Source organism: Gambusia affinis, linkage group LG19, assembly GCF_019740435.1.
Source record: "Gambusia affinis linkage group LG19, SWU_Gaff_1.0, whole genome shotgun sequence".
Taxonomy (NCBI): domain Eukaryota; kingdom Metazoa; phylum Chordata; class Actinopteri; order Cyprinodontiformes; family Poeciliidae; genus Gambusia; species Gambusia affinis.
The window spans coordinates 22,354,021-22,370,497 of record NC_057886.1 but is presented as its reverse complement, the minus strand read 5'-3'; the positions used below and the strand labels follow the sequence as shown (position 1 = coordinate 22,370,497).

Genomic DNA, 16,477 nt, shown 5'->3' with positions numbered 1-16,477 from the left:
GCATGAACGAACTACAGCGCAAGGCATTCTGGGAAAGAAAAACCAACCAAAGACAATATAAAAATCCTACAACCGCTAAAATCTGACACCACTATATTTATCTTCTGAGTTTGAGTTTTTTCTTGGCGTACCTTTCAGTAGTTCTTGGTGCAGCGCCTCCAAAGGCGAGGAGGGGAACAGTTTTTTCAAAAGGTTTGATTTGTTTGGTACAGTACCAGCTGAAAATGTAACAAATGTTGCAAGTTTGTTCCACAATCGAACTATCAGCTGTCAAAACACCTTAAATATTTTCACAAGTGATGCTAGGTTGTAGCATGAGGCGGACAGAAAGATTGGGGTCACATCCGTCACGATGAGCGAAGCTCTGGATTAACCTGTTCTTGGTCATGAGACTCGGATCATGACTGAAGAAACCCGGATGTCACTGCTTTTCTTCATCAAATGGGAGTCAACTGGGAACTCACTTCACCACTTGCGCCCTCTGGTGGCCATTTTAGAGCAGTTCTGGCAAATTAACCATTACGTCAGCATGAGACCGTTCTGTTTTCGTTTCATTCAGAAAATAACTTTTCTTGTACAACCGTTCCCGCTTGTTTTGGATGCTCTGAAGATGGACTGGTACTTTTTATACTTTGCTCTTTTAAGATGCGTAACCATAGCAACAGGATGCTTTACAACAGGGAGCAGCTGATGAACATTGAAAAAGCTGAAATAATATAACCCAAGCCACAAGCTAAAACTTAAAGATTAGAAACACCAGAACCAACAATGGACATAATCTGAAGGCTGTCATCAAATCAATCTGGACTTCCAGGACCTCAGCAGAACCACAGGGTGATCTCCTCCACGCTACGCCACATTGATGCAGCACTTCATCCAAAAGGAGCCCAGACTAGAAATGAACATCTCTGCTTAAAATGTCCTTTTATTATTAATCAGATGTAATATTTACATTTGTTATATGTTTTATTTAAATAAAACATATGGCCTAATTACAATTATATGTTGTAATTTTAAAGATTACAACATATAATAGCATGAAATATTTTACTGTGTAATAAATCTATATAACATACAAGTTGCTAGAAATACTAAATATTTCTAGCAATATTTAGAATATTTAGAAATATTAAACTTTTTCACTATATTCTAGTATTTTGACATGTAGATCTTTGTGCAGAGAATGAAAACACATGGGAAAATAAGTGGTATTTTTATTACACTACAAATTACAGACAGAGAGGCAGAGGGCTGAACAACATGTAATACTCCTTTATGCTGCACTTTAAACACTCTGAAACAGTCTGTTGGTGTTGCCATGAATACAACGGTTATAAATCTGCTGCAATGTTTGAAATAAAACGAAGGTTCAGGAAATCTTCTGGTTCCAATCTGGAGCCATCAGGGCGGCGCCGTATGGGACCAAAACACTGGGAAACAGTCGGTGAATTAAAGGCACTGGAACAAACTCACGATTATTATGGTTAATATTTCCAGGTGAGGTAGAGAGATGACTCAACACGTGAGGTACGTTTGGGATTTCACAGATTCATTACTGGCTTTTTCCTGCTTGATTCTAATGAAAAACAAAGACGCCCCTGGAAGCTTTGGAGCCTCAAAAGAGATAAAAACTCTGGGTAACAAAATGGCCGCCTAATATCGCTCACACCTGTGGACCAGATCGATAACGCTTCGAAAAGTCTCAGTGGAATGTGAGAGTTTTGTTTTACAGGGGTGTAGGTTCCAGGATTTATTTTATTTCACTTTACTTCTTTAAAAGTACGGACATCCAAATGAGCATGACCTCAGGAGACAAATACAGAAGTCCTGAGATGCCAAAAACGTATTGGAATTAATGAGCAACAAAAAAAAACAAAAAACTTCAGAGTATGTTAAATGTGTTATTTTGTTGAATTATTACACAGCTTCTGCCCATTTGTGTTCAAGAAGGATGTAGTGTTGCTTTAACTTAATGAAACATTTATGGCAGGAATGGAAACTGCTAATTTAAACATTTGCAGAATATCTAATTTTCAAGCAGAAAGTGCCAGTTAAAAACAGCAACTGTCATTAAAAACCATGACGCTTCTCAGATGGTTAAAATTTGATGTAATATTTCATGAGCCTTTTAACAAAATATAATGCAATCTTTTCAAAACTGAATGAAAAAAGCATGTATGGCAAAAAATATTTTAAAAATAGTTTTCGCCATTAACCAGGGGTCAAATTAAGCAGAGCTGGTTTATTTGAATAAAATAATTAGTGTGAAAATTTGTGGTGTAGATTGAGGATAATCGCTCCCAAAACAATCTTTGGTATTGTTGGAGGTTATGCGACATCTGGCATTAGTGGCCTCCTCTACTGCAGTGAGATGACGTTTGAGGTAAATCTTTCTGGAACGGGTAACGTTTTGCACAATTAGAGCAAACTGCAAATATTTGCATGAAATAATCTTTAGGATTTTGATGTAAAAACATGCCATCATTTTGGGACCTCTGGACTTCCATACATGCCATGATCTGCCTTGTGAAACAACATATGCACATCGCAGACTGAAGGCTGTCTAAAACATGACTCATAAATCCAGCTTCAATCTACAGAGTCTGCAGTAAGCCCAGAAAACAGCAAAAACGACAAAAAAAGTCTCCCAAGGTTCATCACTCTGGTTCAGGGACTCGCTACAACTGAAGAAAACAATCGCAGAGCAGCAGGAAGAACCAGCTATAGTTTCCCTGCCGTCATAGTAACGCCATCCCATGTTTTTGAGAACATTAAACACATTAAGGAGTGTTGAAATCATATTATATAATTACAATAATGCCCCCAATATTTTGGTTTCCTTCCCATTCCCTCAAATAGAATATCAAAATACCTCTTTACTTATTCATTTATTTTATTAAACACATTTTTAATATTTTTCTGGACTTGTTGTGCCTTTAAAATACACAATTCACCAATTCTATATATTTATATATATATATATTGGAAAAATACTGTACAAAAAAGGAACAACGTATAGATTTATAGAAACATCTCTGGTTTGGTCTGCAGGAAACAAACTGACTGGGTGAAACACAGTATTGGACAACACCATCCAACCTTTTCTCTCTTTTACATTCATACAGCCATCTTTAAAAAGACAGCAAACAGATGCCACCGACAAAACATCTGCACCGAGTCCTAAAGGAAAAAAACAAAACAAAAACACTCGGACTTGTCATGCCAAGTCAAACTGAATCCAAAGAATCAACAACTAGTCCAAAAAAAACAGAGAGAAATCATGCTTCAACCTGAAGAGAAGGAGACTAAACAACCACAGCTTTCAGAGCAGTAATAATACTAACATTTATATCAACAGAATATATATATATTTATTTATAGATATAAAAACAACAATCTTCCATCTGAGAAATAAAAGGGAGATAAATAGGAGGAATTTTCTTGAACCGGATCCGATTGTGAGACGCTAGTTAGTGCAGAAGTTAACAAACAGGAGCAGGAGGTGGAGACATATTTAAAATTATTGCTCAAGAAATTAAAACATAATACAAACAGAGAGCAAAATGTTCCTGGACTGGACTGTAAATACTAACATAAGTGGCTAAGAACGACGAAATAAAGAGGATTTTAGTCCTGATCTGATGTAGAGAAGGAGGCGGGCTCAAACTCCTCACAGTGGGAAGTACGCACATGTAAATATATTTAAATCTATTTATTCAAACCATGTAGAGAAATCAAAGGAGGAGCAGACGAGATGAAGCTTAATAAAATACCAGAATCATACAGGTGGGGGTGCCGCCATTAGAGACATTGTCCTTCAAACAGGAGGGCAAACTGGAGGTTCTGGGAGCAGAGGTGGGCCACAGGAGGGTCTCACAGGGGCCCATGTCGCGCCTCGTATTTAGCCAGAATGTTCTTGCAGCGGCCCAGCTCTTTCCTCAAGTCGGCCACCTCGAGACGCAGCGCGGCGTTCTCCTTCTCCAGGAAGCCGGCTCGGATGGCGATCTGATTCTCCTTGAGGCGACGCGCGTCCCGCGAGCGCTTCGCCGCCACGTTGTTCTTTCTGCGTCGCGCCCAGTACTTATCATCCTGCAGGGAGCAGCAGAGGGCTCAGTGAACAAAACAACACGGCAATGAAATAATAAAAATAAATAATGCTTTTATTTTGAAGGTGAATCCTGTCACTGACGATTCCAGTGAAGGTTGGAACATTCTGCTGATCTTTCATTTAACTACTTAAGTTTAATTTATACAATATTAGAAATATATAAAAAACACAAAAAACAGATAGTTCAATTAAATTTTAAATAACAAAATTAGCATTTTATTGCCTAAAAGGCAATAACAGCATCGTTTTAGTGAATGCCTGATCATTTGTAGCAAAACATGCATCTGCATAAACATCTGAAACTTAAGAAAGGAGTGAAGGAGTGAAGTAGTGAAAGAAGGAAGGAAGAAAGAAAGAAAGAAAGCTTAAATAATATAACTGATGACACAAGCTAAAACTCAAAGATTAGAAACATCAGAACCAACAATGGACATAATCTGAAGGCTGTCATCAAATCAACCTGGACTTCCAGAACCTCAGCAGAACCACAGGGTGATCTCCTCCACGCTACGCCACATTGATGCAACACTTCATCCAAAAGGAGCCCAGACCAAATATTAAGCTCATAGAAATGAACATACATTTCAAAAAACTATTAACTAGGTTAATATTTTATAGTTAAAATCTAAATAATCTGCCTAAATGAAAAAAGAAAGATTTTATTTCCCATGTCATTGTGATGGGTTCTGGTTCTGGTTCTGGTTGCGGTCTGGCCCATAGACTCTTCCTCACCTTCAGGTCCTCGGGGATGAAGATCTTCCGGGCTTTCTTGATCATGGGCTGCGGCTTCAGCTCCTCGGCGGAGAACTTGCGCTTCCTGGGGTCGAACATCTCCTGACCCGGAACGCTGGACAGTGCCAGGTCGGCCGGGTCCGGCTCGTACGCCATCGGGACCTGGATGGACTCCGGGTCGATGGGGCTGGGTGTGTCTCTGGCTGCGGACCGGACAGAGGAGACAAACAGAACATCAGAACTGGGAGGCCATGTTTGTTCCCTGTGAAGCTTCCAGTTCTGCTTGAGGCTGTAATACCGCCACCAACCAGCAGGTGGTGCCGCCACACAACGGTTACACAAACATTGAGAAGCAGCAGGTTCTGCTTTTTTTTTTTCTGAAATCTGTCAGTTTTTTGCAACTAATTAAACCCGTCTATTAATAAATAGCTGCGTCTTAAAATTCAATTATGCTGGGCATGTTTTGAAACTGATCTAGTTGGGTTAAATTAACTTTTTATCAACACAGAAGTGACTAATTGTTTTTATCTGAAGTATTGTACCTAAATTTCATTGTTGGGTATAATTAATAATTACAATTACAATTATTAATTATAATATTAGTACTATTATAATATTATTGTTATAATATTCTATTCAGTGGAGATCATTAGACAGAAAGCTAATAAAAAGAAAGCAAAACTAATAGTAAATGCTGACAGTCTCGATAGTGACGTCTGTTTGGGTGTGTAGTCAGAAATGTCAGAAGAGAAGGTGATACTGACAGACTTCTTTTATAATTTAATAATCAGAATTTTCAGCCATTGTTTACGTTTTGATTTTCAGCATCTGGTTTCTTCTGGTGCCAAATTACGACTCATTTCTCATATTAATGGGGTAAAAGTCGGATAAAACGCAAAAGCGGACAGACAGGTTTGGAAACAATTGAATACAATGTAGTTTCAGATATGGAAGAGGAATTGGTCCGTTCAGACTGCAGGGAAAAATCTGGTTTTGCCTGCTGTGTGACTGTTTCAGGAGCTAAGAAACTCCTGACTCTCTGTCCCGACCAGCGCTAAGTGTATTTTCATCGGCCGCTGATCCGCTGGCGGCTCGAACATCATGACCCACATTAACGATGTGGGAGCCGCTGACCTGCTCTGCAGCCCTGCAGGAGATCTGCTGGAACAAACGGATCTAAACGATCAGAAAACCCAAAGCTATCTGACATCTACCATCAGGTATTCTGTTGAGTGGTTCTGATTCAGACATATGGGAGACTTTCTTGCCAAAAATACAAAATCCTACTAAGTATCTTTGGTGTAGTTTCTAGTGGAAATATCTCTGTACTCTTAATAAAAGGCAAAACGAACTTACAAGGAGCTTATTTTGAGTAAATAATTCCTTAATGTTGATTTTTTTCACATTAACAATAAAATTTATTTATTGTTTTTCACCAATATTAAGAAATTATTGATTTTAAACAAACTCCTATATTTTGAAAAGTTACTTGTAAGTTAGTTTGAACTTATTTCATATTTCCACTAGGAACTGGACAAAAATACTTGGTAAGATTTCTTGTTTTTGCAGTGTTTGAGGTCCTACCAAAGCAAGTTACCTGAATCAGAGACCAGACTTTGACTAGGCCATTTTGTTTTTCTGACCCACTCTTGAGTTTGATCTGCTGGTGTGTTTTGGGTCACCCTGCTGCTGGAAAACCAGAGAGAGTTTGAACTAAACCGTCTGCGAAGACCCGTCACAATAACAAAGTTTACTGGATGATCAATTCTCCCAGTAATTACCACAGTAATATTGTTATTTTGAGATCATTTTCCAGTAACAGTGAAAATGGCACAAAAATTAAGGTTTTCTCTCTCAAAGACCAATAATCTTTATGAAAAGAAAACCAAACACTGGAACTCAAAGATATTTCCAATTTTTAAAATAAACAACCAAAAATAATAAAACCGAAATTCAAAAAACACTAAAAAAAAATTAGATGGATTATAAAATCTGTTAAAACAAATTGCTCTTCAAAAGATCATCTGTATGGAAATTATTGAGCTCATTTGTATTTATCATACGATTAATTGGCTGATTACTGCGACAGGCTTATGTCTCCTAAGGTCATTTCTGCTATTCCTACTTGCATAATACTGAATCAATACTGAACCAAATTGTGACTCAAAGAATTAAAACTGAATACCTAAAACGTAGCAAAGGACACACCTGCACTAAAAAACACTTTAAACATCAACATGTGAACATCTCCACTCTTTCTGCTTGAATTATTAATTTTTTATTAATAATTGGATGCAACACCTGCTTAATAGGAGATTAAAATTATCTTATTTTATTTATTTTTTTAGAATTTGAACCAGGTGAAGAAAAAATGCCACTAGAAGAGTTCAGGGTAGAACGTATTTACAGAAAAATAAGTTTTCTTTATCCTAATTGTGAAATCTTAATGTTTTTTTTACAGTTCTGGCTTAATTCTGCTCTGACTGTGTTGTTGTTGTTTTGAGTCGGTATACTCCGGTTAAAGACTGCTACGATCATTTGAAAAACCGATTAATCGTGATTAATCGTTTCAGATCGTGTTCTCAGTGTTCCTCTGCCGTTTCAGACTGAAAATGTCTCAGACTTCGTTTCTCATCTGTTCTTTCATTTCTAAACCAGAGACCAGATTAAAGATAATCCGTCTTTAAGCGGCGACACAAATAGTCCGACCTGACCTCTGTGAGGCGAGTGCAGGTAACCCAGGCAGAAGCGGTCAGAACAGGAACGTCTAAACTCAACGACCCGGTTCTGACCAGACCCAAGAGGAGCGACGAACTGAGATTAATCAGCGACCCTGCTGGGTTTCCATGGAAACCTCTAAACCAAATTCAATAATGTTTTGTTAAAATATTGCACTGAGTATGGATTTATTGATTTTACAGATTATCATCTGCACCCAGCTTGACGTCACGCTCAGCGATCACATTGGGCTTTTTATGATTTTATGAGGGCTGTTGTCATGACGACCAGACGTATCTGTGAACTGCTGAACTCTGAGTCGGGTGGAAGGACAGGAGGGTAAACTCTCTACTGTAAATACTCTCAGAGGAAGATAATTTCAGGTCATGAAAGTTTTTTATTTCACCTCAAAAAACCTCCCAGCTGGAACTTTGAGCCTCAGATGATAAAATATACCAGACAGAACAGCAGAGCGTCAATAAGCCGGCTGGTTTCCCATATTCCACATTTCCCATTCTGCTGGTTAATTAGTGAAAAATTTTAAAAATTCAGTTTTAAATTTATTAAAACTGAAAATTGCATCTTCTGCAGTTTCCACTAGTTAACAGTTTAGCAGACATCAGATGAAGGGTAGTGAGGCATCATGTGAGGCATGAATGGGGCGGATTGTGCAACCTGTGCACATTCTCCAGAAATATTTAAAAGATTTACAAAGGAGGTTTTATTTTTTCATGTTTGTGGTACCTGTTAATGTTATTTTACCATATTTTATTGATAATATCAACAAATAATGTAATAGTTGAACATTTAAATGTAAAACAAAATATAGTCATTTTAATTATGAATTAAATAATGATTAACTGTGTGAGAATTAACTTATTTTCTAATATTTATGTTGTAAATGTGTGTGAAATATATGTGTGAAAAACGAATTATCTGAATTTGACTCAAATTAAATAAAGTACAACAAAGAATCTGCTGTTGAAGCTAAAAAACCAAATACATTTTCTTTAGTTTTTCACTGATCGAAGCCAACCGAAGAAATATCGGTTGGTTCTGATCTGGTTGGTGTCAGAAACTAGATGAAAAAGTTCTGATTTAAATCCCAGTTTGTCTCAAGACGGAGCTGATTTCTTCCTTCAGGCACCTGGAGTTGGGTAACTGGAATCAGGCGCAGCTCGACCTGCAGCCTGACTCCCCCTCCGGCCGCTGCGGGGTCAATGTCCTCGATGCGACCTTTGACCTGTGAAGGCCGTAGCAGTGGCAGACACAGGATGTTATCTGCCTCAGCAGGACGCTGCGGCGGAGGCTGCGGAGCTGGTTAGACGAGACCAGACTCGCTGAGCTGGAACAATGCGGCGCGCACGTGACCGGAGCACGCCCGAGTCCATGTGACCTCTGCAGGGTACAGCGTGTGCTCTGAGTCTGGGCCGGGTCCCGGGAAGAGGGGGTGGGGAGGGGGGGTGGGGGGGGAGGAAGTAGAGTGGGTGGAGTGGGTGTGGGGAGGTGGGAGAAAGTGAGAAAAGAAAAGGAGGGGGCTCCGGTTTGCAGCTCAGCGTTGCACACGGCTGCCCGCATGCGCCAGTCACATGGCGCCGCACGCCAGAGGAAACCCCATCCTGGCTTCACACGAGAGCTAAATGTGAACCACTAGACGGACCCGAAAAGAACCCAAACAGAACCCGGACACATGAATGTCAAACAGAGCAGGAGTTCCTCTAACATCTGAGCTGAAGCTGAGATGCTGCAGCCTGAAAATATGGAGCCCGTCTGACTGCAGGATTGTCTGAAGAAAATACGGAGGACCAAACCGGCCATAATTATTTAAATAAATCACTGAATGATTTTTTTATTTTAGTAATTCAGTCACATTATAAATAAATGTTTCAGTCATGTCACATTTTAAATTCAAAATCATTGAAATGTGAATAATAAAAATATTTACCTAATTTCCAAAAAACAGTGAAATTATTTTGTGCAGCAAGTGGGCGGGGCAAATTTAGCAGAGGCATATTTAACGAAGCACATTAACTTTTATTATAATACTTTCATTTATATTAAATTCAGGATTTATTCATTTATTTATTTTCTATTAAACAAAATTTATTCTTTTGTCATTATTGTTAGAATTACTACCATTATCAATTTTTTTTCTGATAATGTTAAATGAAACTAAAAATGTTTAAATATTCCATCAATTTAAACTGTAACACAAACACACATTACGAAATGTGAGTAAAAATTTTATTGAGTGTTTTTCACAATCTGCTAAATTTCCTGAGAAATTAAACTAATTTAATTTCCCCTGCGTTTGTTTTCATTCCTGCTTTATTTTAGATGATTTTTCTCCTTAAAACTTGAGAAGATTCTGAGATTTTATTGAACACAATGTGGAATAATCCCCTCCCTGCCGATGCATTCAGCACATTAAAGATGAGGTAAGACCTGTTTACAGAACCTCCAGCCGGGTTCTTCCTTCCTGACCGGGGAAACGTTTGGGAGGAGACGGACCTCCAGCAGCAAACATCTCCAACTAAACCAGACTCAGCAGCTGGAATCAGACCGATCCGTTATCGTTTGATTAGCCTGAAAACATCTGACTCACTGGGTCAGTGAGGCCCTCCAACAGGCACGTGAGGCCCCTCACTGGGACCCCGCCCCTTCAGGTAAACACCCTCAGGGTCGCCATCTGTTTATCTACCATGATCTGATCCGCTGTCAGCAGCCGGTCAGACTCTGGAAGGGAACCGGTCGCAGGATCAGGCAGGAAAAGCAGCCGCCTCCTCCTGGATGCCAGCTCGTTAGGTAACCGCTTCCTTAACGAGACGTTTTCTGCGGTGACCGAAACGCCAGACAGATTCAGAAACGTGCGAATCTGAAAGTTCCCACCTTGTGGAGTCGGGTGAAGTGAGTTTATGTGGTTCAGCGAGTTCAAGCCTGAGGCACAGCTTTACGAAACCAAACTATGTGGAGTAAACAAAAACAATGAGGGGGCGGGGCTTCTTTCAGCCAATCGGAGCTCCATTAGAGCCGCCCTGCTGCAAACTTAGACCTGAGCTTCATGAGCCTGCAGCTTTACAAACAGATTGAATCATTTTCATCCCAACCTGAAACAGGGTTTAGCAAGTCAAAATTAAGACTTTTTAATACCTTTTTAATGCCACCTTAAATGGTATTGAGGGCCAAAGCAACTAAAAATATAGGGGATTCTTGAGGGACTTAACTGTGTCAAACTTAAGATTTTTTCCCTTTTTGAACAAAATGCACAAAGTCTTTTATCTGCCTGATAATAGAAGTGTCAACTAAGCATTAATTTGCCTTTACCCTTGATGAAAGAAGCTTAGCTAGCCAGCTATCAAAGGTATATGATCAGTTATTTACTGGCAGCATCAACCACCTGAATTTAAAGAACATGATGAAAATGTCCCACCAGAGAAATAGAGTGCATAGAATATAGGAGACTATATCACCCTGCCATGACAACCTGTAAGACCTGTGATTAACGTACCTAAAGCCAACATAATTTTTTCTAATTAATTTAAATCTTAAGGCCTTAATTTTAGATATGCAACATCAAGATGTTTTTAGAGCCACATAGAACAAAATAAAGGCCACAGAAATAGTTGTTTGGGGACGGTTCTGTTTCTCCACAGCAGTACCTGTGTTTGTGAGACTGTCATGAAATCACAGCCATACCGTTATCTAAATAAAGAAGTAAATATAGTTCTTAGCATCACTTTTATGATTATCACAATAGTACCACAAAAAAATCAAAACTTTAAGTTCATATCATCCAGCCTAATAGACTGAATAATCCTGCCACGACAAAATTTAAGGCCTTTAATCAACGTAGTTAAAACCAGCTTAAATTTTTTTTTATGACTTTAACACATTTTAAGGCCCTATCTTTAATTACATTAATTTCATTCATAAAGTCTTGTCTTTAGATACACAAACTTAAGACTTTTTAAGATCTTAACTGTAGATACATTCATTTAAATCTTTTAAAGGCTTACCTTTAGACCCAGGAATTTAAAACCTTTTCAAAAACTTAACTTTAGATATATTAAGTTAAGAATTCATAAGAGCTTATCTTTAGAGGAATTTAAGACTTTTTAAAGAACTTATCTATGGATACATGAACTTGAGTGTTTAGACAGATTTAAGTCTTTTTAAGGATGCACAGACACCATCTAAGAACATGTGGAGGACATTTGAGGACCCACGTGTGAGAGTGAGCAGGTGTGCCTCAGCATGCTTCCTACCTGCAGCGGTGGGGCTGTGCAGGCAGGTCTGAGGCGGCATGGTTGCGTGAACGGAGGTGGTGGCGCGGCTGCTGAGGTCCACCACTGAGGGGGTGGGCGGCTTGGGCGGCGAGACCTGCTGCAGTGCTGCCTGGGACGGCTGCGCCGCCTGCTCGCTCTGGGCCGTGTTGGCTGGGATGCCGTTTTCCGACAGGAACTCCTCCAGGTCCATGTACTCCAGCTGGAAGTTGTCGCCGTCGTACGGCAGGGTCTTGTCCCACAGAGTGGGCCCCAGGAAGGCCGACTGGGGGTGGCTGGCTGTGCTGCTCTCATCTTCCAGCTTTTTCTCTTTCTCCTTATCCTTCCCGAATCCTGAAAGAAGAAAACAGATCCCGTCAGATTTCACCCTGGGCTCATCTAGTAGAACCAGAAGCTGTGGTTAAATGAAAACCACAACTGATTTAACAACAAACACCAATTAGTAGGCATGTCAGAATAAATCAATTAATTGCATGATAAATTAAAACTATTTCAATCATTTCCATTCGCATCAATTCAAGTTTTTCTCTTTTCTCTCTTTCCAAAAGCTGGATGGCAAAAGTCTGGTGAATTGATCTCAACTAGCCCAAAGATTGAAGCACAGTTTTATTTATAGAGACTTTATAATTTGTTTTATTTGTTGTTTCTGTTTTGTTTATTAAATTGGGACATGTAAAATGTTTCCCAGTTCCAGTGGTAAGAGTTGATTAGAATTTAAAGTTTATTGATCTTTGATATTGTGTTCTCAAAACAGCAGTAACATCTGGGACAATTTATCGCCCAGCAACACTTGCTTTAGTGGCAGGCCTACCAATTAGGCATGAAAGTTATCAATTCATGAGTTAATGGAAAGTTGATTGATTTTCTTTGATCTACTGATAAGCAGTCAATTTCGTCTTGTATCAAGAGGGCTTACGGTCTTTCCATAACATGAAGGACTAAATTTAAACATCATAAAATTTTAATATTACTTTCTGTCAGCTGTATTAAATATTGACTGAACAGAAAAATGCTTGTCACATTATTAAACTTATATTTCTAAATATAACACAGGAACCTCTTAAGCTGCAAAATAGAAAAATAAGAGGAAAATAATTCATACAGAAACTGCCTGTAGTTGCTCTTGACAGAATATTAAAACTTCACTCCATGAAACGCTTTAACTCACAACAATCTCCAAAAATCTAACTTTTTTTTAGCGCCATGTTTTTTCCATCGTGTTACAATTTTGTGTTTTAATTTTTCCCTGTTTTTCTGTCGTAGCATCATCTTCACCTTCGTAGCACATCAGTAGTTTTCAGTTTATAAAGTTGGTGCGTTTTTATTCTTTCAACTCTAACACCTTTAATCTGTTTTTATTATCTTTAAAAAATATATTTTTGTACCTTTGTTGTTAAAATCCCAAAAGTAAAGTTGTGTTGGCATTATGATAGTTGTGAAAGGATTATTTTTTTAATGAATTTATTAACTGTTTACATTGATTTTATATTATAAAGAAATGTATAAATTATAACAAGTTCAGCATTCATTTGTAGTTCAAGCTAAATAACCTAAAATCCCTGATGCTGATTGCAATTGATAGCTGAAAAATATTGCTTAAATATTAATTAAAATACTCTTTTCAGACAGGGAATTGGATTTAAAAGGGAACTAACCCATTATTTTTTCAGAATGATTAGGAACCCAGAAACCTTCTCACCCAACTTCCTGTTAGGTCGGAAGTGGGACTTTAATTTTTGAGGTTTCCCATTAATGACAACCTCCAAATCCATCATGGCAGCTTGTATTATATACTGTAAAATCAAATACTTTTTGTATTTGGATTCAAAAAGTGAAACTAATGTCCAATCAGAGTTACACAGTTAAAGTTTTTGTTTTTATCCATGTCCAATATTTTATGTTCCAGTTGATAAAATCCCAAATTTAGTTTCTTAGACCAATTAAAGAGAAAAAGGTAGGCGTACAAAACAATATGCCAATGTATAAATAAATAAATTGGTTGTGGCAAAAATCGTGAATATCTACAATTCACTGAATGTTTAGGGTCCTTTTTAAACAAGTCTACCCATCTCGCTCTCTCAGCTGACCGGAAGAAATATTAGAAGATGTGGAAATTTTCACTAAACCGTGAGAAATTTAATACTTGAGCAGCCTGGCCCTTTAAATGTAAACATTATCCGTCATTCATATCAACTAACATCCATTTAACACGTCCTAAGAGGCTTCAACATGGAAAACGCCCTCTATCGGCAGGTATCGGTACTGCTAATGAGTCCCATTGAAAACAGCGGGGTTTAAATGTTATAAACAGCACTTCACGCTATTAACAGCGCAGACACAACAGCAGCGCGGTTAAATCTGGACCCTTATGTGTTCACTGAGAAAATAACTTCATGTTTAAATCACCTGATGGCTGAATTTGACGCCAAATCTGCCAGTTAAAAACATTAAACCCGAATTACACAGCATTCCGATTTCTCTATCTTTGCCGCTCCTGGCCAATCAGATTACCGTTTAATTTTTAACAAAGATAGCAAATTACAATTACATAGACGCGCCACTTTTAGGTGATTTGGTTGACCTGTGTCCTTGCAGTCCCCTATATCTGTCAGATCAAAGAAGTGCGCAAACAAGCAGCTCTACGTGCACCTGTGTGCGCAGTAAGTTTTGCACATTTTTTTAAGACAGCGTACCTTCATCGTGGTGAAACGGGAGTTTCAGCGGGTTTTCCAGCAGGGATTTCAGGACTCCATGAGTCGGCGGCAGGAAAGTTGGGTTTATTGGAAGAGGTCTGGCCATTTTCTCCATTTCACTTGAAGGGCAGCAGGAGTAAAAAAAAATTAAATGTCCCCAAACCCGGTTAGCAATTAATAAAAATAAAAAAAAATAGTTCAAAAAAATAATAAAAACTCGCTGTCCAGCTCGTGGAGAAACCCACGCAGGTGGAAAAAAGGAGACCACACTCCGCTCAGCGGCAGCAGCGGCGGCGGCGGCAGGAGCAGGACGGTGAGCGGCTGGATGGCTGTCTGTCGTCGGGGCTCTCTGGCAGAGAGGGTGGAGAGGAGGAGGAGGAGGAGGAGGAAGGCTGGGAGGTGGGGGGAGCCGCTGCTGCACTCCCGGGTGCATGCGAGGAGACGGGCGCCAGTGACGTCAAAGCACCGGGGAGGGAGGGGACTGTACGTTCAGGGACGTCAGGTAAATCCCCATGTCCGTGCTGCATTTACTGACAGTTGGGTGCGACCGCTGATCAGGAAAAAGGAAGAAAAAGAATATGTTTATGCCAAAATAAAAATTTCTGGAAAAAATCTCTGGGTTTCAGAAGTTGACAACTTGCTTTAAAAATTCTGAAATTTTGAGAGTCATCGCAAAAAATTTTGGGGGAAAAATGTGGAAAATTTTCAGTTTAAAATATTTTTGAGTTTCAAACATTTTTTTTTCTTTTGAGACTGAGAAATATCCATGATTTTTCTAGAAAAAATAAACTATTAGAATATTCTGTGATTTTTCTGGAAATTTCCTGAAATTAAGCTCGAAATTTAAAATTCGAAAGATTTCAGCTCAAATTGTAAAATCATAAAAGTGTCAGTCTCAAAATTTAAAAATGTTTGACTTTTGAAAATAAACTAAAACATTTCTGAGATTAATTACAAAAGTTTTTCTCAAAAATTTTCAACATGTCAAACTTAGAATTTGTTTTTTAGAAAAGGTTTTTTTCTATCTTATTACACTTAAAATAAGACAACACTAACTTAGAAGTAACTTTTCAGCAAGATATGTGGGCTTGTTTTCAATAAATAATTCTTGAATATTGATTTAAAAAGTACTTGTTCCACCGGTAGATTATTTTACTTATAACAAGGCATTTTGTCCATGTTACAAGTAAAATAATCAGCCAGTGGAAATAGTACTTTTTAAATCAATACTCAGAAATTAGAGGCTTAAAACAAGCTCTTCTCTTCTTATATCTAAGTTAGTTTTGTTTCAAGTGTAATAAGATATTTGCACTAGAAAGTAAAGTGTGCTTTATGCACACAGAAAATCTTTTTTGATGTGAGTGCTGCACACAACTAGTCCGTAAACCCCAAAGCAAACAGTAACCACCCTGGTCCAGCTCCTGTTGTGGTCTCATGATGTATCATATTATAAACTGACTGGGTCACTCCTGTTTACTCACACAGACGCTGTCATCGCATTTTCTGCTGGGCGTGAGTCGATGCTGTAACCTATTTCTAAACACTTTCATGGTTCCCTGGCTTTCATGCAACTGTCTTGCATTTGCAAAATTATGCAAAGTATTCAGAGCCATGTCGGCGTTTACAGACTGAGCCTCCTCAGCTATGCTGCGCTCACACGCCAACTCTGACAGCTTGTTCTGTGCAGCCAAAAGCATTTCAGAAATGTTCACAGTAAGAAAACAACTTTGTGGGGCTTTTACGATTTGCCTGGACATCACTTTAATCTGGAGCAAATGCACTTCAAAAACAAGTATTTTTGTCTAGTTTTGAGTGTAAATATCTTTGTACGCTTAAAATAAGACAAAAATTACTCATAATTAAGTTTTTAGCAAGATATAAGAGCTTGTTTTCAGAAAATTATTCTTTAAATATTTGTTCCACTGGCATATTATTTCACTTAT

At 38.5% G+C, this 16,477-nt stretch overlaps 1 protein-coding gene across 1 annotated transcript; it reads right to left on the bottom strand.

Moving 5' to 3' along the window:
• Window positions 1-1,198: 1,198 nt before the first annotated feature.
• LOC122821664 (hepatic leukemia factor-like) lies at window positions 1,199-15,012 on the bottom strand. The gene is made up of 4 exons (XM_044099775.1): window positions 14,535-15,012; window positions 11,824-12,174; window positions 4,841-5,043; window positions 1,199-4,089 (listed from the first exon to the last, which is right to left on the bottom strand). The coding sequence occupies exons 1-4, from the start codon at window positions 14,965-14,967 to the stop codon at window positions 3,874-3,876; spliced, it is 1,203 nt and encodes a 400-aa protein (XP_043955710.1). The 5' UTR covers window positions 14,968-15,012; the 3' UTR covers window positions 1,199-3,873.
• Window positions 15,013-16,477: the final 1,465 nt, after the last annotated feature.